The sequence below is a fragment of the Mytilus galloprovincialis genome, chromosome 9 (assembly GCF_965363235.1).
Source record: "Mytilus galloprovincialis chromosome 9, xbMytGall1.hap1.1, whole genome shotgun sequence".
Lineage (NCBI taxonomy): Eukaryota > Metazoa > Mollusca > Bivalvia > Mytilida > Mytilidae > Mytilus > Mytilus galloprovincialis.
The window spans coordinates 27,774,908-27,795,748 of record NC_134846.1 but is presented as its reverse complement, the minus strand read 5'-3'; the positions used below and the strand labels follow the sequence as shown (position 1 = coordinate 27,795,748).

Below are 20,841 nucleotides of genomic sequence, written 5' to 3'. Positions count from 1 at the left end.
AAAGGATTAAATCTATAACAAATTGAATTCAAATACAAATTGATATATAAATTTTCATTATTTTCATACTTTGATACAATTATAAAAAAAAAGTTGAAAACTATTTTTTTTATCTATACTTCCTTTCACTGTTTAACTTTATTTTACTATACTCTAATTTCGAACCATGTTTGAAAGCTAATATTGCTTTAAGGGCATAGGATACAGTTACAGGGGAGAAAGATAAAGTAGAGGCTCTAAAGAGCCTGTGTCGCTCACCTTGGTCTATGTGAATATTAAACAAAGGAAGCAGATAGATTCATGACAAAATTGTGTTTTGGTGATGGTGATGTGTTTGTACATCTTACTTTACTAAACAGTCTTGCTGCTTACAATTATCTTTATCTATAATGAACTTGGCCCAGTAGTTTCAGGGGAAAATGTTAATAAAAATTTACAAATTTTATAAAAATTGTTAATAATTGACTAGAAAAGGACAATAACTCCTTAGGGGGTCAATTGACCATTTCGGTCATGTTGACTTATTTGTAAATCTTACTTTGCTGAACATTATTGCTGTTTACAGTTTATCTCTATCTATAATAATATTCAAAATAATAACCAAAAACAGCAAAATTTCCTTAAAATACCTATTCAGGGGCAGCAACCCAACAACGGGTTATCTGATTCATCTGAAAATTACAGGGCAGATAGATGTTGACCTGACAAACAATTTTATCCCATGTCAGATTTGCTCTAAATGCTTTGGTTTTTGAGTTATAAGCCAAAAACTGCATTTTACCCCTATGTTCTATTTTTAGCTGTGGCGGCCATCTTGATTTGATGGCCGGGTCACCGGACACATTTTTAAAATTATATACCCCAAAGATGATTGTGGCCAAGTTTGGATTAATTTGGCCCAGTAGTTTCAGAGGAGAAGATTTCTGTCAAAGATAACTAAGATTTACGAAAAATGGTTAAAAATTGACTATAAAGGGTAATAACTCCTAAAGGGGTCAACTGACCATTTCGGTCAAGTTGACTTATTTGTAAATCTTACTTTGCTGAACATTATTTCTGTTTACAGTTTATCTATATCTGTAATAATATTCAAGATAATAACCAAAAATAGCAAAATTTCCTTAAAATTACAGATCAGGGGCAATAACCCAATAACAGGTTGTGTGATTCATCTGAAAATTTCAGGGCAGATAGATCTTGACCTGATAAATAATTTAACACTGTCAGATTTGCTCTAAATGCTTCGATTTTTGAGTTATAAGCCAAAAACTGCATTTTACCCCTATGTTCTATTTTTAGCCTTAGCGGCCATCTTGATTTGATGGCCGTGTCACCGGACACATTTTTTAAAATAGATACCCCCAACATGATTGTGGCCAAGTTTGGATTAATTTGTCCCAGTAGTTTCAGAGGAGGAGATTTTTGTAAAAGATAACTAAGATTTACGAAAAATGGTTAAAAATGGACTAAAAAGGGCAATAACTCCTAAAGGGGTCAACTGACCATTTTGGTCATGTTGACTTATTTGTAGATCTTACTTTGCTGAACATTATTGCTGTTTACAGTTTATCTCTATCTATAATAATATTCAAGATAATAACCAAAAACAGCAAAATTTCCTTAAAATTATCAATTCAGGGGCAGCAACCCAACAACGGGTTGTTAGATTCATCTGAAAATTTCAGGGCAGATAGATCTTGACCTGATAAATAATTTTATCCATGTCAGATTTGCTCTTAATGCTTTGGTTTTTGAGTTATAAGCCAAAAACCCCATTTTACCCCTATGTTCTATTTTTAGCCATGGTGACCATCTTGGTTGGTTGGCCAGTTCACGCCACACATTTTTTAAACTAGATACCCCAATGATGATTGTGGCCAAGTTTGGATTAATTTGTCCCAGTAGTTTCAGAGGAGAAGATTTTTGTGAAAGATAACTAAGATTTACGAAAAATGGTTAAAAATGGACTAAAAAGGGCAATAACTCCTAAAGGGGTCAACTGACCATTTCGGTCACGTTGACTTATTTGTAAATCTTACTTTGCTGAACATTATTGCTGTTTACAGTTTATCTCTATCTATAATAATATTCAAGATAACCAAAAACAGCAAAATTTCCTTAAAATTATCAATTCAGGGGCAGCAACCCAACAACGGGTTGTCCGATTCATCTGAAAATTTCAGGGCAGATAGATCTTGACCTGATAAACAATTTTACCCATGTCAGATTTGCTCTAAATGCTTTGGTTTTTGAGTTATAAGCCAAAAACTGCATTTTACCCCTATGTTCTATTTTTAGCCATGGCGGCCATCTTGGTTGGTTGGCCGGGTCACGCCACACATTTTTTAAACTAGATACCCCAATGATGATTGTGGCTAAGTTTGGATTAATTTGGCCCAGTAGTTTCAGAGGAGAAGATTTTTGTAAAAGTTAACGACGACGGACAACGACGACAGACGACGACGGACGCAAAGTGATGGGAAAAGCTCACTTGGCCCTTCGGGCCAGGTGAGCTAATGACGTTGCTAACGTAAAATGTTATTTTCGTGACGTCAAACTGTGACATATCGGGAAAAGATGCATTTTTCGACTGATTTTTATCATTCAAACTGATTTAATTTGAAAACGAGTTGATGGACCCCTATTTTTTAAAACGACATTTTGTTTCATTTTGCAGGGAGATTATGTGGACCAAATTTCATAAAACTGTAAATAGTGCAATTTTTATAATTTTGATAAATATACAGCAAAAAATGGCATGTTTTTCTTAATTCATGACCATTTGATAAATAAGAGTTATTTCTGAATAAAAAATGCATAATTTTTTATGATATTTATAAAATACAGAAATTACATATTATTTAACAAAAAACAATTTGTGTTTATCTTTTAAAACAAAAAAGTTATGGCTTTCTTTCGAAAGTAAAAATACGGCCACAAATCGAATTTTGAGCATAATTACAAAATTTCGACCTCATTTAACTCAAAAAGTAGCACATGAAGGTATATTTTTTATTACATATTTGATTTAATCAGGCAAAAATAGCCTATATGGAAATTTTCATCAAACTGTAAATACGGGATCAAAACTGTATCGTATGCCCTTAAGGCTTCATGTGTAGATTGAAGATAAAATAAACATCCATTTAGACTGGATGTTGATAAATAAGGCTGAAATACTAATAAACACTAAAGTATCAAAAGCTTGTAAAAGAGCAATGAAATAATAATTAATATTTTTTTAAGTATCTTAACTAAATGAACATGTTTTGGAAACTTTGCTTTCTAAGAAAAATGTCCCTTAAATATTGAAATTCAGCTCGAAAAAGTTCGTAAGCATTATGTCCTGAGATTTCATTCTTCAATGCAGGTCATGACCTGCATTTTCATCGTCACAGGTTGACAGGTATGAGAATAGCCTTACATATCAATCAAGGTGTTATGAAGCAGTAAATCGTTTAATGTTGTGTATGAAATAAGGTCATTATGGTTATAATCCTTCAAATCATGGTTGTAAATACTTTTCATATTTATCAAACAATTTATTCTCTCATCATGAAATATCATAACCATGTTTAAGTTTTTGTGTGTTTTTTTCGTGTATAAAATGTACATAACAGTACGTACTGGATTGAATGTGAAACAATTATGTGTGTGTTTACAAACAGGAGATTTGGTTATTTATAGATAAAAGTTACCTGTGTACTGATATGCATGATCATTGGTGACCAGGCAAAATCTAAATGCTAAAATAGAGAGTTCAAATTAAAAAACTCTACGGGATTGACAGACATTATTTACTAGATTTGGATTGTCCCAACCAATCAACGAAATTTAATTATTAACCTCTCAGTAATGTCTTCCAATCAGGTAGTAAGAAGCATTCAGCTCGCAGACTGTCCATCGTTCAATTCGTAATAACATCTCCGAGGATACGTTAATAAAAGCCATATTGTATGTTTTTAATTGATTGTTTAAGCAAAAATGTTTAGGTCTCCCATCAGGGATTTTAAGTGCACTTATATATTCAGTGAATTTACTCTATTGATCAATGTTCTTGGTCTTATAATTACATAAATGTAGCTTATAAAATGGAAGACATTACGCTTCAGAATAGAGAAAAAATGTTCAAATCAAAAATTAAGAATAAAAAAAAAAATGTGTACAAAAATAAAGAGAATAATTGCAGGTGCTTTTAAAAATATACAGATTAGTGAAAAATTGTTACTTTGTAAGGAAATTAAAAATACATAAAATGACGATCCAAACATTTTACCAATCCCATGGCCACCTATCATTGTGTGATGTGTTTTCTTACTAATACCAATTATCACTGCAAACGGTTTTCATTGTTGAGTTTTTATAAACGTGTGTACTCAAATTTTAAAAGCAAGTTCTGTTAAATGTTTTTAGGTATTCAGAATTTTTTGTCAAGGCTTACTATCATTTTTTACTGTTCACGATTATTTTGCGATTTTCGTATGTCAAAAAATGGCGTAATATGTTTTCGTATGAAGTAAAAACTGGATCAGTACACGGACAGGAAATGACTATGAAATCAGGAAATGAGTATTTTCTAAAGGCATGGTTCTGGTTATTGCTTGAATCATAAAAAGTCTTTAAATTCTTTTCAGTACTGAAACTATATGTACCAAGTTAATAGTTTTTGGCTGATGGTTCATGTGCTGAAATTTTAACATTGTGATTTTTTTTCAGATTGGCACTTGGTTTCTACAAATGACATTATTTTTTTTTTATCTAAAATGCAGTTTTTAGAATTTGTTATTCAACTGTAAAAAGCTAATATAAAAAAGAAGATGTGGTATGATTGCCAATGAGACAACTATCTACAAAAGACCAAAATGACACAGACATCAACAACTATACATTTAGGTCACCGTACAGCCTTCAACAATGAGCAAAGCCCATACCGCAGTTTTCATCTTTATGTATTTAGAATGTATAAAAAGAATTGTCAATAGAATCATTGAATGAATGGAGTTTGAACAACCATTTAATATAAAAACCCTGATAATTTTAACTCGCTGGTTTGTAATAACAAGACAATCATAAGAATCTGAGATGTTTCTTAGTGTTTAGAATAAAACGATTGAAGTGAGGGCATTGACCTGAGCCACTGGTATAAGTCTACAGATTGCTTGAAAGCAATAGTATCCCAAAAACGACCAAAAAATCACATGACAATCACATGTCTTGAAGATCTGTTGTCTGAAAGGCAAACTACATACATTTGTAGCTGTACTTTAAATTATGCTACCCTTCAGATTTTTTCTATACAACTAATCTAGTGATGCATATTTTTGACATTATAGATAAATATTAATGGCTAAACAGGCTAACAGTTGTTAATGTCTGTGTCATTTTGGTATTTTGTGGATAGTTGTCTCATTGGCAATCATACCACATCTTCTTCTTTATATTTTTACAGTTTTATTAAATTTGTTCTAACGTCTTTTAAAGTTACTTTGCATATGTTTTAAATTAGCCAAGTTGTAGTGTTATTGTTGTTTCAGGTATAGAAACCGAAAAACACATCACAATATACGTGTGCAATCAAAACCTAAGAAATATGGATGATACGAAAACATATGACACGATGATACTACATTGTACAACAATAAATTGTCCATAACTCAAAATCCCTCCTAATTCTATAAATCAAATTTAATCAAATGTTTCACTGTTACAATCATCATCAGGTGACACAGGTAGCATTTACAGATAACAATATTTTTCAAGATTCAAGATTCAAAGTTTTATTTAGAGTTGATATTCAACAAACTACATAAATATAGCTAGAATTTACTATATATAATAGGTGTTTAATTTTGTTTATTTTTACACCTTCGCCAGGAAGGAAAAAAAATGCCCATCAAAATCAAGAAATGATTTGATCTTTCTGAATCATCAAATGCATTTAAATCTTATATATCTTGTGGATGCCAGGCATTCAAATTTTCCAAACTGCACATATTTGTCCATTTGTCATGTTTGTTTATGATGAACCTTAATATATTAAACATGTTAAATGTCATTCAAATAAGTAAATTTTTACCTAAAATTCCTTCTGATTTCAATTATTCTCCACATGCGCAAACATATAATGTGTAGATGTGTTTTGATAGCATACAATAAGATGATACCAAACCTTAAACACAGTATCCAACAATTTACATGTACCAGTATCACAGACATCACAGCTGATCACATGATTCTGAAAGTGAAAGCGGATGTAAACAAATCGCTGTCATTTAAGCGTTTGAACGAAGGGAAATCAATGGAAATCTTTGAAACTTCAAAGTGCAACGATTTTTATTTTTTACATGTAAACAGTGGACAAAGTGAAGAGGATGAATTTAACAAAACATTGTGAAAATGGCGATCGAAATCTTTGAAAATGGATTCAAATGTTGATGAGAAGCAGCAGAGTAATTCCCCTATCCAGCCTGATTCACTAAGAATACAGTAAAACATAATTTATTTCAACTTATTTTCCACAGCTGTTTATTTTTTATCTTCATTTTCATTTGTGTAAAGTGATTTACTGTAATAAATTGTCACAAGCATTACTTTCTAAATGATGTTTTCCGGTACAGAATTCTGAGGGTTCCTCTTCACCATACTCATAAATTGTGTTTAATCTATTATTCTGTTTCAGATTCCAGTTTTTTCAGCTTGCTAAAACAAATTAAAGAATTCTTTGTATTCCCATTGTTTATCCCTACTATTTTTAAAAGTATTTATACATGCTAAGCTCCATCTCCAAATAGTATGAACGGATTATATAAACCAGAGGGAAAATATAATACAAGCCCAAACGAAAATGACGAAATAAACATAAACAAGTCTAAATTGAAAACAACGTTCAAACCTATGACTGCGTTGGATAGAAACCGGAATTTTTATATGTGTGCATGTAACAAATTTTGTTGTAGAGGGGTCTAAATACAGCACAAACAACATTTTTCAAAAGACAAAAAGAATGAAAAAAAATATATTTAAACAAAATGCATTTGACTAACAGGTCAAACAACTGATGTTCTTAAACCCTGCTGACTGCCATTGACAATTGCCAAACAAATTGATTGCAGAATTTTTTGATTACCACCTCAGACCAGATGTTAAACAACTACCATCTCATATTCAAGATACAACTGACTTTTTGAAGAAAATGAATTCCTTAAGTCCTTTACCTAACAACACAATTTTAGTTTCTTCGATGTAGTCTGCCTTGTTCATCACTACAACGGCACTTCCTTTGTCTGCTTGTTTGATAACAATTTCGTTACGGTCTTTTAAGTTTATCATGGCTGGACTTTCTGACTTGTTTATAATTACCACTGATTGATGATCTGACTTCAGCTTTGACTGATGTAATGATTGAAGACGGAAATGGTCAGCTCTCCAACTCTAAATTTTATAAAGAACTAACATGTGATCCAACCAAAGAAATCAGCAAAAAAATTAATGACGTCCTCTCAGAAATGAATAAAGATAAACAAATTGATGAAGATACGTACGATTATCTACGCCCAGACGAAACTTGCACAGCCGGTCAATTTTACTTACTTCCAAAACTCCACAAAGAAGGGATTCCAGGGAGACCTACATGTACAAATGTATAGTATCAGGTAATGGCCATCCCACCGAAAAAATTTCAGAATTTGTTGATTATCACCTCAGACCACATGTTAAACAACTACCATCTCATATTCAAGATACAACTGACTTTTTGAAGAAAATGAATTCCTTAAGTCCTTTACCTAACAACACAATTTTGATTTAAATGGATGCGTGTTCTTTATACACAAATATTCCAAAAGATGAAGGAATAGACGCATGTGAAAAAGTATGGAACACTCGAAAGGATAAACATCCACAAACTGACTGTTTAGTTCAATTGCTCAAGCTAGTGCTTGAAAATAACAACTTTATTTTCAACGACAAGTACTTTTTACAGATTGACGGAACTAGTATGGGAACAAAAATGGCACCTTCTTTTGCCAACATTTTTATGGGGATCTCGAAGAACGCATCCTTTTGAGTGTACCATACAAACCCTTGTCATGGCTCCATTTTATTGATGATATTGACATGAAATGGAATGATACTGCAGAACATTTACAAGATTTCTTTGATCATTGTAATCAGTTCCATCACTCAATTAAATTTACATCTGAATTTTCAAGCAGGAAAATTGCTTTTCTCAACACCACCACATTTGTAAAAAACAGAGTCATGACAACTGATCTCCACACAAAGAAAACTGATCAACACCAGTTCCTTTCTCCAAAATTTTGTCACCCAAAGGCGAAACACTGCTCCAGGAGTATCCCTTACAGTCAAGCCATCAGACTTATTAAAAGCGAATTTGCTCCTCAGAATCCAAACTTAGCTATCCTTTGGGACAACTAAAAACACAACTGAAATCAAGAGGATACAAAACCAAAAACATCACAGACACTTTTGCTAAAGCCCAAGAAAAAGATTGAGCTAGCCTCATGGAATACAAAGATAAGACGACCTGTGCAGAACGAATTCCATTTGTTGTAACCTTCCATCCCGATTTGACAAATATTTCATCTACTATCCGAAAGCACTCGCATCTTATTGAAAATGACTCTTCCTTAAAAGAAATTTTTCCATCACCTGCTGTTATTGCCTATCGCAGACAAAATCTCAAAGACATACTTGTGACATCAAAAGTAAAGAAACAAGAAACTTTTAAACTTGGGTGTTACAAACAATGCGGTAGAAGCAATTGTAAGTGCTGTAAAGCCGCCAACACTGACCACTCTTTCAGCAGCACAGTAAAAAAGCAGCGATACAAAATCTATGTTACATTTAATTGCAAAACGGAAAATAGTATTTATATTCTTACTTGTGGAACATGCAAGCTGCAGTATGTTAGTAAAACAGAAACTAAATTCAACATCAGACTTAAAAATCACCGGTCGTTTTATAAAAAAGGAAGAAACTGTCCAATTACGAGCTGACACCTCTTAAGAACAGGACATACTTCTGATAATATCACCTTTCAAATAATTGAAGTAAACCAAAATTGGGACTCCAAAGGAGAAAACAGAGAGAAAGGTTCTGGATGCATCAGCTACGTACATGTACTCTTGAACCTGATGGACTTAATGAGAGGGATGAAAAACAGTTTTACCCAAAACCAAAGGAATAAATCATGAATTTTATTCTACATTTATTTAACTGAAACAACTATTTGATTAGATTTAAATATTGTTATGTACAATAAACGGCAAAAATATGTTTTATATAGCTGCCTTAAAAATAAGAAAATTTTGCAGCTCAATGTATGTGTTGCACTTGGATTTACATGTAGCTGCCTTGAAAATACATAATTGGAAATTGAAGTTAGCAACGTCCATTGGCCATTATTACGGAATAAAAAGGATGATGCTTTGTATTAAATTATTCTTTATCTTTCCTGTCTCTTTTCTCGTTTTTTTCGTTTAGACCATCAGGTTCTAAAGTGTGGAGTTGGTGGATCCAAAAGTTTTCTCTTTTCCTTCTCGCCATGGTGTCCTACTCAGTGTTGACTCCTATGATTTGGAAAGTAACATTATCAAAAGGATGTTTCGTTAAACGAAGATGTCTTGTGAGAGGACAGGTTTTGTTGGTTTTGTACAATGAACGATGGTTATTGACTTGAATATTAAATTTGTCCATTGTTTCTTCAACATACTAAATGCCACAAGTGTCACATGTAAATAAACAATTTGAGTTATCCTTTTTACAGTTGGAATTAGAGTAGATGGTATAATTTTGTTTAGTAACAGAGCTGATGAAAGAACTGCTTGTATTGGCAGCTTTACAACACAAACAATTCCTTCGACCACATTGTTTGTAACAACCAGGAGATGGAGTAGGCTGCTTTGCTAATACAGATGTCAATAATTTGTCACGGATGTTTTTAGGTCTTCTGAAGGCCATGATTGGTGGTGATGAAAATACTTTTTTTAGATTTGAATCATTTTCTATAATTTTGCAATGCTTCTGAACAATGGATGACACATTTTTAAAATCAGGATGGTTAGTGAGTACAAGGATTGTTCTGTTAGCTGCTTTATTCTTCTTTTTGTACTCTAGAAGTTCTTGGCGACTAGTTCTGTTTGCTCTTTCGAAAGCGCTTTCAATGATGTTGTTATTGTATCCTTGAACAACTAGATGTTTACATAGTTGTCCAAGTCTAGCATTTTTCCTATTTTCAGTAGAGCATATTCTCTTAATTTGCAATGCCTGGCTGAATGAGATACCACGGGATCAGTGTTAAGGATGGCAACTTTTATGAGAAAGGAATTGATGTTTGTCTGTTTGTTTGGTATGAAGGTCCATTATAATGGTTCCGTTCTTGATGTAACTCGTAGTATCGAGGAAGTTTATTTTCTCCATAGATGATTTATATGTAAATTTTATTGAATGGTGGAAAGAGTTACAGTGTTCTAGAAATTCATTAAGATGTTCTTGTGAATCTGTCCATTTGCTTCGTTCTCAAGAGGTCAAAGATAATCAAAGGTGTCTATATGCCTTGTCTATATGCTTTTTGTCGAACATCTCTTGAAGGATGGTGTTGATCCTTCGAATAGTATATAGCGTTGGATCTGTGGTTAATTGTTTATAAAAAATGGAGTTTGAAAGTTGGTGATTCCCCTCTGCTATATAATCTGTTTTATTCATGAAAACCACAGCTGCCCTTTGTCAGCAGGTTGTATTACAATATCCTCTTGGTCTTTTAATGCTTTCAAAGCTATACTTTCTGACTTGGATAAATTATAATTTCTTGTATTTGTTATACAGGACTTTATATCAGACCTCACGTAGTTAATGAATGACTCCAACATATATATATATATATATAAGTGCCTAAAAATGTAACTTTAACTCACTTATGATTTTATAAAATTAGTTGTCATATTTTATATTATTCACGCAATATTTTCGCTTAACAAATTAGCTTCAAGTGTGTGCATCTCTCAAGGTGAAATTGGATGCATGACAAAAAATATTTTAGTACATGTAGCTTGAACTACACAAAATTTTAGTAAAAGTGGTTTACATATTTATTGATGCTCTATTTTTAAAATATATTTTTGCCATTTATTGTACATAGCAATTCTTAAATTCAAACATGTAGTTGTTTTAGTTAAATAGAATCCTTTGGTTTTGGGTAGATCTGTTTTTCATCCCTCTCATTAAGTCCAGCAGGTTCAAGAGTACATAGCTGATGCATCTAGAACCTTTCTCTCTGTTTTCTTTTTTGGGAGTCCCAATTTTGGTCAATTATATGTATGAAAGAATGAACACAATGAAACTTTGAAAGAATATAAAAGAATGAGGTACAAGACATACATGTATTTTGTTTAACTGTAAAATGCTTTCTATTTTTGAAATAAATTGAACTTTCTTTATTAAATTTGGACATGTCATACATCGTTTATTGGTACATTTTCTAACAATAGTCAAATTTTTAAGATGTTAAATATTGTTTTCGACTTTTCCACTGTCTTTTACTATTGATAATCTTCTTTTATTGTAAGACTTTTTTCACTTTTGTGTAAATTATTTTCATTTTGTCGCATGAATCTAAACATATTATAATCTTGTGGATTATATCATATATGTTGTGACAATCGGGATATTTTGTCTAAATTGTTTGATGATTTTGGTTGTTTTGAAAAAAATAATAGTAATTTGCCAATTATGCATACCATATATGTATTACATCTGTGTTATTACATTGAATTACCATGGGCAAGTCTATTGTTATACATATATACATGGAAAAGAATAAATTTGTATAGTACACATTAACATAGCAACACAGTGAAAATTGTCTCTTGTTTACTCATAAATGTTAACAGATAGTTCAGATGACATTTCTTTAAAAAATATTTTTTTCTAGATACTCAACAAGTGATCTTGATAGTCCCATATCTTCAGACGAAGACAGCATTAATCTTGAAATGATCAATGTAAAGTCAAAAGGAGAAGCATTCTGTGATTGTCACAAGAAAGGCAAAGAAAAAGAATGTACCTGTGGAGAAGAAGATACATGTAAGAGTCTGTGTATGAATAAAAAAAAATTTAAACTACATACATTTTTGTATTTAGAGTATTTTTCACAACTATGGCTTGATAAAATATAAGACCCTTGAAACAAGAATACGGTACACACAAATTGCCTTTAGTACAAATTTCAGTACTGACTCTTTGCTAATGATGATAATTGGAATATAATTATACAGACACAAATAAAGGTTGCAACAGGCTGCATACGGTTCACTCAAAGAATTAAAGGTTCTTCACTATACATTAGGCATCAAATTGAATAACCCCATTCTGACTGGACATGGCTATGTATTTAAACATTTTACACAACCAAACAGATACCGCAAGAGTTATACTGTCTGTAGGTAGAAGACAAGAGTGACCATATTCTGTTTTTTTTTCAGTCACTCTTATACAGTCAATTAGTCAGGTGTCCAACTTATCAGTGTTGACAGACTAGTGAATACTGACTATCAACTGCTTAGAACATTTAGTCAGGGAGAACCCAGAAGGTTCAAAATAAATTATATTGGTTTATAGTGTGTGGAGAAACAACATATAAAAATCATATATTGCATTTGTAGTGAGTTCCAGTGAGTATTATATATTAACTTACCTATTGTATATTAACAGGTTTTGATTGGACATGGGATGAGGAGAGTAAGTCCCATGCTAGCTTTATAAAAGAAGGAGATAGAGAGGTTATGTTTCATATAGATTACAGTGGTGGCACAGCAGCTGTGCGGGGGAATACAAAGTTACATAAAGATCAGTATTATTGGGAGATCAAAATGACAACACCTGTGTATGGTACAGATATGGTAGGTCCAGTGGGTACATGTGAAGTCCCATGATAAATCTATGAAAAAAAATAAATTTTAGGAAACAAAATCAAAAATAAATTTCCTATTATGAAAATAAGGATGTGGTATGGTTGTCAATGAGACAACTATGATATACCTAAAACCATAGGACAATTAGCATGCGAACATCTACAGGTCACTGTACCTCCATCTAAAATGAATAAAACCTATCAGTGATGACAGCTGGCAATGCATGCATGCATGGCAAAATACTCTGTTTTAAATTGTTTTACAGCAGTTGGTATTAAGAAAGCAATATGGAAAATGAGATCATGAAATATGTCCTACTATCCATAAATATAACTGGATCACAGCATGAATGATGCTTTGATAATATAGTTTGTTCTTATATTGTGCTCTAATATCACTGTCCAAGGTTAGGGAGAGGATTTAAAATAAACAGATACAGTGACCTATAGTTGTTAATTTCTGTGTTATTATGTCTCATGTGAAGAGTTGTCTCATTGTCAATCATACCACATCTTCTTTTTTACAGATATGCAATTGAAATTCAGCATCATTTATTATAACATGAAGCAAACATTGTCTAACACCAGTAGTAGTTTGTCTTGTTTATTCTAAGGCAGTAGATGTGGTAAAGGCCATAATTTGGCCAAAGGAATTTCAAAATGAGGAAAATTACATATAAAGGCCAGGATTTTTTAATTGGTTGGTTTACTGATCCGCCGACCCTATTTTGCCGATTTGAAGAATAAAAATAAAATTGACTTTTCATGCGTTTTTATTCCCGCCTACCCCAACAAAAACGTTATCTCCAAAAAACAAAAATATTAATTTTTCTAGGAAATGAAATGCATTAAACACTTTCTCTTGTGAAAACTAAAACTTTCAATTTACGTATCTAAAAATAGACAAATCAATCATAAATGACCTTGAAATGTCGTTTGCACAAATAATTTTGCGAAACGAAACCTGCGTTTAAAACCCATTACACATGAAGTTGGATTCCCGTATTTGTCATCATTCCGTAAGATGCATCATCTAATAGAAAATTGGAAAATGAACTTGTCCAACCGTGGAAGACTTCAAGTTGAAGAACTTAATTAAAACAAATCCTTTTGAATTTTCTTCAGACTTGTGTTATTGTTGATAAAAACAATTCGTCCATTTGGATATAAAAAAATTGGAATCCATGACAACTAATGAACTCGATATCCTCGTTTTTTCAGTGGACAAGTCTATTACATTTTTAACATATGTGTTGAAACTTATTTTCGTACGACATTTTTGCATTTTTTTTTATCAGTTTTCGTGTTTGAAGATCATTAATCCAAAGTTTCCTGAAGTTGGTTAAGGGCTACGTTTGTGAAATGACGATTTAATTAAGTCTTTGCCCTTTTTTACAGAAAATTATTAAACAATGTCATGCGATGTTTATGACAGCTGAGTAATAATATTTCATCGAACATATATGTAAGAAATGATGACCAGTTAGCATACCAAACATATTGTTAGAAAGGGGAAATACATTTTTTTTTGCATATTTTTCTGTCTTGAGAGATTTTTTTTTTTCTTTTTTTTCCCGACCGACCAACCTGACTTTTTCAATGGGAAAAACTGTGCCTAAGCATTTAAAAGTTTATTCATTTTATTGATGAATGAATATAGGTTAATAGAATATTGTAGTACAAATGTAATACATCTTCTTGGTTAAACATTGCATATAATTACCCTTTTAAAGCATGAAATTTATATGAGTGAACATTGCATATTATTTTGTAGATGGTTGGTGTATGTACAACAGATATAGATTTGAACAAGTGTCGACATGTATTCTGTAGTATGATTGGTCAGGACTCAGATTCTTGGGGACTATCTTACACTGGACACTTACAACACAAGAAAAATAAACAATCATATTCCTCCAAGTTTGGTCAGGGTTCTATAGTGGGGGTACATTTAGATATGTGGCATGGAACATTGTCTTTCTACAAGAACAGAAAACCTTTAGGTATGTAGAGTAATTGTTATTTTTTCATATTGTTAAAACCTTAGTAGTATGTTGTTTCTCTTAGGAGAAAAGAAAAGCAAAGTGAATGGTTACAATATTATATAAAATCAATTTATGCCAATTAAAATCAGCAAATCACTGCTTGATAATTATTTTTAAACCTTTTCATGAAAACCTGTTTAGCAGCATTGCTATTAAGGTAATCTAGACTAGAAATGTTTGTCAATTAGCTTCATGATTGTAGTCTTGCAATCAATACCCCTTGTTTGGGCCCCTTTTGGGCACCTAATTCCTAAACAGTTGGGACCATCATCACCAAAATCATTCCTTCCTTTTGTGGTATTAAACCTTCCGAAAAATTTCATAAAGATCTATTCACTTAAACTAAAGTTATTGTCCAGAAACCAATGTGTGTTTGGACGATGACAACGATGCCTACGACATCACACCATTATACGATGGCTATTATATATGGCTGGTTTGACAGTTCTTAAACGACCCCAAAAAAAAGTTTGGGATCGTATAATGGTGTGATGTCGTTAAACTTCGGCTTCAAAAACAAGAACTTTACTTACCTTTCATATTTTCACAACAACACTGACTGATTGAAAAAAAATTAACGATTATACGAAATTTACACGAAAAAAATTATAAATTCGTGCACAGAAGACTAAGTTTATGATGTTTGTATGCATTGGATCTAAGAGCAGACAACAGTCGAAGGTTACCAATGGATCTTTAATGCAGGGAGAAACTCCTACACCCAAAGGATTGCTTTTGCTGGCCCCTTAACATAATAATAAAAATGTATACTATTTCAACTAGTCACTTTGTTCCGGTGGAACTTTTAAATCAGAGGAAGAACAAAGTAACTAGTTAATAAGTTCCTCTGGAACTTTTCCGCTATTGAGTTCTTTCTGCCCAGAACTTTCCAACGTCGGAACAAAAGAGCATTTACAATACTGGACAAACACTAAAATCAGAAGTATACACAAAAAATTAAAATTTAAAAAAATGTACAAAACAATTATGAAAAATAAATATGATATACAGCAACAATCACCACATTAGTGGGTCCTAACTATGGACAGATGCATACAGAGTGTGGCGGCTTAAACATCTTAACTGGCACAAAACTCTCCCCTAACATAGGACAGTGTATGTGTATAATCTCAGACATTGAATCTTTATAAATATAAATTGGAAATAACTTTTGAAAGTGGTAGGATTGCATAACATAAACATTACTGTACAAGCATTATTTGATACTTTAGAAATAGCTGAGAACAATGCCTGAGATAAATATTTTGACTAATTCTTTACACTATTCATCTGAACTTGGCAAAGTTTGCCTTTGGGTTTTTGATTAACTGCCTATAGCACCCTTTGGTGCTTTGATTCTGAATGCTATATATACATTAAAAAAAAACATTCTGTGAAATCCTTTTTTCGTCCCTGGTACCGTTCGCTTCAGGTTAAAGTTTTTGGTCAAGGTAGTTTTTGATGAAGTTGAAGTCAAGTCAACTTGAAACTTATTACACATGTTCCCCATGATATGATCTTTTTAATTTTAATGCCAAATTATAGTTTTGACCCCAATTTCATGGTCCACTGAACATAGAAAATGATAGTGCAAAGTTCAGGTTAAAGTTTTTGGTCAAGGTAGTTTTTTGATGAAGTTAAAGTTACATCAACTTGAAACTTAGTACACTTGTTCCCTATGATATGATCTTTCTAATTTTATTTCCTAATTAAAGTTTTGACCCCAATTTCACGGTCCACTGAACATAGAAAATGATAGTACGAATGGGGCATCCCTGTACTATGGACACATTCTTGTTTCATCATGCTTGCAGATATTGATTGATAATTGGTATATAGTTTTATCATGACTAGTTACAGATCAAGTTGAAATTTTTGTTTTGGTCTGAATATTTTGTGCATGTTATGGTCCTTGGATTTGAAAATTTAACTCATACAATCAGTTTTTCACACTGTTTACACCATGACAAGTTATAGAACAAGTTTGTATTTTGTTCCAGTATAATGTAATTTTTACCTGGTAGGGGACTAAGTATTGCCATGTAATACTCCCAACTGGCTTGTCCTGTTGGGCCCTTCTAATTGCTATGTTTATTTCCTAGGGAGACGGTAGCTGTTATTGCTAATTACCTTCAAACCTGAGTCAGAGAAATAGTTTTAATTTTTTTTTTAAAGAAATTCTATTCTATTTACATATTTCCATAAAGGTTACACTCTAATCTGTAGACCAAATTTTTTTATGTACAAATCAGATCATATTGTAGTGCCTCGTGTTGTTTAGTTTCTTTAGTCGAATTACTAGTTAATTGAGCATCTGTTTTCAAAAATTTAACAGGCTGTTTAGAGTAATTACAATATTGATTCCTAAATGTCTTGAAAGTAGAATTGTTAACAGCTGGGTTGGAAGATTATTGCTAATTTTATTAGTATGATGAACTGAATGTATCCTATCTACGGTTGTGCTAAAAGGACATCTGCCAATTCAGATGACACTGTCTGTTGGGACATCTATTTCAGAACTTTACATACTGTGGGATGTCACAGCCAGTATTCTGTTAAATCTTTGTACTCACACATGTTATTTCTCTCATTTTTTATCATTTAGAGATTAATTTGTTTACATTTTAGGTATAGCCTACACAGGGTTGCAAGGGAAGATTCTTTATCCAGTGGTTTCATCAACGGCAGCTAGAAGTGGAATGAAAATAATTAGATGTTGTTCATTTCCAACCTCTTTGCAATTTATGTGTTGTCAAGTTTTGAGAAAAGTAATTCCGTCTCATTTAGATGTTTTAACTGCTGTAGAATTACCACCTGGACTTAAAGAATTTTTGAAGAACAATGTTCAATGGTTGTTACAACCATTCCCATCGTCAGCACCAGGGCCATTGAAATCCAGGAAAAGGACTCATTCTGAAGAGGATGCAGATGGACCTGGTCCTAGTAAAAGAATTAAATATAAATTGTTAGACAAATAATATTAAGTAGTTCTTGTAAAAGTTGTTATTTTAAAACATTTTAGACCCTGTTTGTGTATGTATGAGGCATACTTCAAACCTTTTTTATTTCAGATTTGACAGTTGTCTGTTGTCTTTTAAATTAAAGACTTTACAGTAGAAGAGGTATTTATTTCCATTTCATTATAGACATAAGTGTATGGTTATTCATCATAGTTGAAAAGTATAATATGTTTTACTATTATCAGATCTAATATTGCAAGCACTAATTGTCCAAGTTCATAAAAAATGGAATATTGGTGTATTTTTAGCTCACCTGGCCCAAAGGGCTAAGTGAGCTTTTCTCATTACTTTGTGTCCGTCGTCCGGCGTCGTCTGTTAACTTTTACAAAAATCTTCTCCTCTGAAACTACTGGGCCCAATTAATCCAAACTTGGCCAGAATTATCTTTGGGGTATCTAGTTTAAAAAATGTGACCGGTGACCCGGCCATCCAACCAAGATGGCCACCATGGCTAAAAATAGAACATAGGGGTAAAATGCAGTTTTTGGCTTATAACTCAAAAACCAAAGCATTTAGAGCAAATCTGACGTGGGTAAAATTGTTTATCAGGTCAAGATCTATCTGCCCTGAAATTTTGAGATGAATTGGACAACCCGTTGTTGGGTTGCTGCCCCTAAATTGGTAATTTTAAGGAAATTTTACTGTTTTTGGTTATTATCTTGAATATTATTATAGATAGAGATAAACTGTAAACAGCAATAATGTTCAGCAAAGTTAGATTTACAAATAAGTCAACATGACCGAAATGGTCAGTTGAACCCTTTAGGAGTTATTGTCCTTTATAGTCAATTTTTAACTATTTTTCATAAATCTTAGTAATCTTTTACAAAAATCTTCTCTGAAACTACTGGGCCAAATTAATCCAAACTTGGCCACAATCATCTTTGGGGTATCTAGTTTAAAAAATGTGTCTGGTGACCCGCCCATCCAACCAAGATGGCCACCATGGCTAAAAATAGAACATAGGGGTAAAATGCAGTTTTTGGCTTATAACTCAAAAACCAAAGCATTTAGAGCAAATCTGACATGAGTAAAATTGTTTATCAGGTCAAAATCTATCTGCCCTGAAATGTTCAGATGAATCGGACAACCCGTTGTTGGGTTGCTGCCCCTAAATTGGTAATTTTAAGGAAATTTTACTGTTTTGGGTTATTATCTTGAATATTATTATAGATAGAGATAAACTTTAAACAGCAATAATGTACAGCAAAGTAAGATGTACAAATAAGTCAACATGACTGAAATGGTCAATTGACCCCCTAAGGAGTTATTGTCCTTTATAGTCAATTTTTAACAATTTTTATAAAATTTGTAAATTTTTACTAACATTTACCACTGAAACTACTGGGCAAAGTTCATTATAGATAGAAATAACTGTAAGCAGCAAGAATGGTCAGTAAAGTAAGACGTACAAACACATCACCATCACCAAAACACAATTTTGTCATGAATCCATCTGCTTCCTTTGTTTAATATTCACATAGACCAAGGTGAGCCTCTAGTTTATTTTTTTATAAATTTTAATGACTGACAATGAAGTTAATGTTTACATACAACACTGGTATTATATGAACTGCTTAACCTGTAGTGGCACATAGTAAAAGGGCAAATTCTTACCATTTATCATCAGTTTATGAAACAAACTTATCAATGTAACTTTTCCTGAGACACATAAGGTGATGACTTATTGGAGAAAATACTTTTTACTTGGAAATTTCCACACTCCTGAGGATTACTTTTCTTATTTTGTAAAGTATTTATGTAAAGCCATGAAGGGACCAATGTCACCCTTACAGCAAATTTTATTCATTGAAATCATAGATGCATCTAAGGTTACAATATAAAAAAGAAGATTTGGTATGATTGCCAATGAGACAACTCTCCACAAAAGACCAAAATGACACAGAAATTAACAACTATAGGTCACCGTACAGCCTTCAACAATGAGCAAAGACCATATCGCATAGCAAGCTATTAAAGGCCCCAACATGACAATGTAAAAAAATTCAAACGAGAAAACTAGCAGCCTTATTTACTTCAAGATTGAGCACAACCATATTAATTTTGATGCGATATTTAACATCTATTTAACTTTCAATATCTTTAGCTGCTACAGCCCTACAATATTCAGATTGATTTTTTTTAATGCTAATTTAACCAAAATTGTGCTGTCTATTGGGGTATGAGTTTTATGTTGTATCATTTTTATGCTAGAGTTGCTTTGATGAAATCATGCATTTGAGTTAGTTTCTTAAAAACACATTTTCATAGTTGAATATTTCTCAAAAACTCTTTTTATGTTGTCTAAAACAGTTAATGAATAATTCAGTCAAAATGTCTTATATTTCATGTGCGACAGTTTAAGTAACTGTAGTGAAGTTTATGTTAGCTGTATTACCCTAAATCCGAAACAAAATTTTCTTAAATAAACCAAAACCAGTAAAAATGTTATGCTCCTTATACATAATGCTTATTACCACAAAACTCAGATCAAGTACAAATATGGGAAACGTCACTTCTACCGTTCTTGAGTTATGTCCCTTTATAATGAATCAGATGATCTGTGTCCCATGGACAGATTCCCCATTTATTATCCCCAACATGTAAATTCATTTTCTTATGGAACTACTGATGACACGACAGAATTAGGCAAAGTCACATCACAAGTACAAGCTGATGATTAATAAATTTAATTCCCATACTTCAATGGAGCTACAGTGTGAATATTTACTTTAAATCAAAATATCTTTGTGAATTATTTGAGAGACATTTTACTGTAACCTTTTATGTCCCCACATTAGCATAAGGCGAATTAAGTGTTCTTAGATATACATTGCTCTTCTTTGTT

At 32.3% G+C, this 20,841-nt stretch overlaps 2 protein-coding genes and 1 long non-coding RNA gene across 10 annotated transcripts in view; 1 reads left to right on the top strand and 2 right to left on the bottom strand.

The window, feature by feature from the left end:
* Positions 1–6,237, bottom strand: part of LOC143044722 (phospholipid-transporting ATPase ABCA3-like) — a 61,189-nt gene extending 54,952 nt beyond the window's left edge. For 4 of the 8 annotated variants that reach the window (XM_076216815.1, XM_076216820.1, XM_076216823.1 and 1 more), the window contains exon 1: positions 6,077–6,237. The gene's annotated coding sequence lies outside the window, so the exon portion shown is untranslated. Of the gene's footprint in view, positions 1–3,846; positions 3,867–4,441; positions 4,466–6,076 lie in introns of those variants that run through there. The other 4 variants (XM_076216822.1, XM_076216817.1, XM_076216818.1 and 1 more) reach the window with 4 other exon arrangements.
* Positions 6,238–6,308: 71 nt separating this feature from the next.
* On the top strand, positions 6,309–19,609 carry LOC143044727 (SPRY domain-containing SOCS box protein 3-like). The gene is made up of 5 exons (XM_076216832.1): positions 6,309–6,486; positions 11,951–12,102; positions 12,730–12,917; positions 14,703–14,931; positions 17,602–19,609. The coding sequence occupies exons 1-5, from the start codon at positions 6,419–6,421 to the stop codon at positions 17,949–17,951; spliced, it is 987 nt and encodes a 328-aa protein (XP_076072947.1). The 5' UTR covers positions 6,309–6,418; the 3' UTR covers positions 17,952–19,609.
* The window catches only part of LOC143044731 (uncharacterized), an 85,715-nt gene continuing 82,969 nt past the window's right edge, over positions 18,096–20,841 (bottom strand). Inside the window, exon 2 of the long non-coding RNA XR_012968763.1 lies at positions 18,096–18,246. This is a non-coding gene — a long non-coding RNA (uncharacterized LOC143044731). The remainder of the gene's footprint in view (positions 18,247–20,841) is intronic.

Excerpts from the sequence above, each read along its gene's own strand:
- LOC143044727 (XM_076216832.1), top strand. The coding sequence starts at position 6,419 with ATGGATTCAAATGTTGATGAGAAGCAGCAGAGTAATTCCCCTATCCAG. Across the intron at positions 12,103-12,729 it reads CTGTGGAGAAGAAGATACAT|GTTTTGATTGGACATGGGAT; the intron begins GTAAGAGTCTGT and ends GTATATTAACAG. Across the intron at positions 12,918-14,702 it reads CTGTGTATGGTACAGATATG|ATGGTTGGTGTATGTACAAC; the intron begins GTAGGTCCAGTG and ends ATTATTTTGTAG.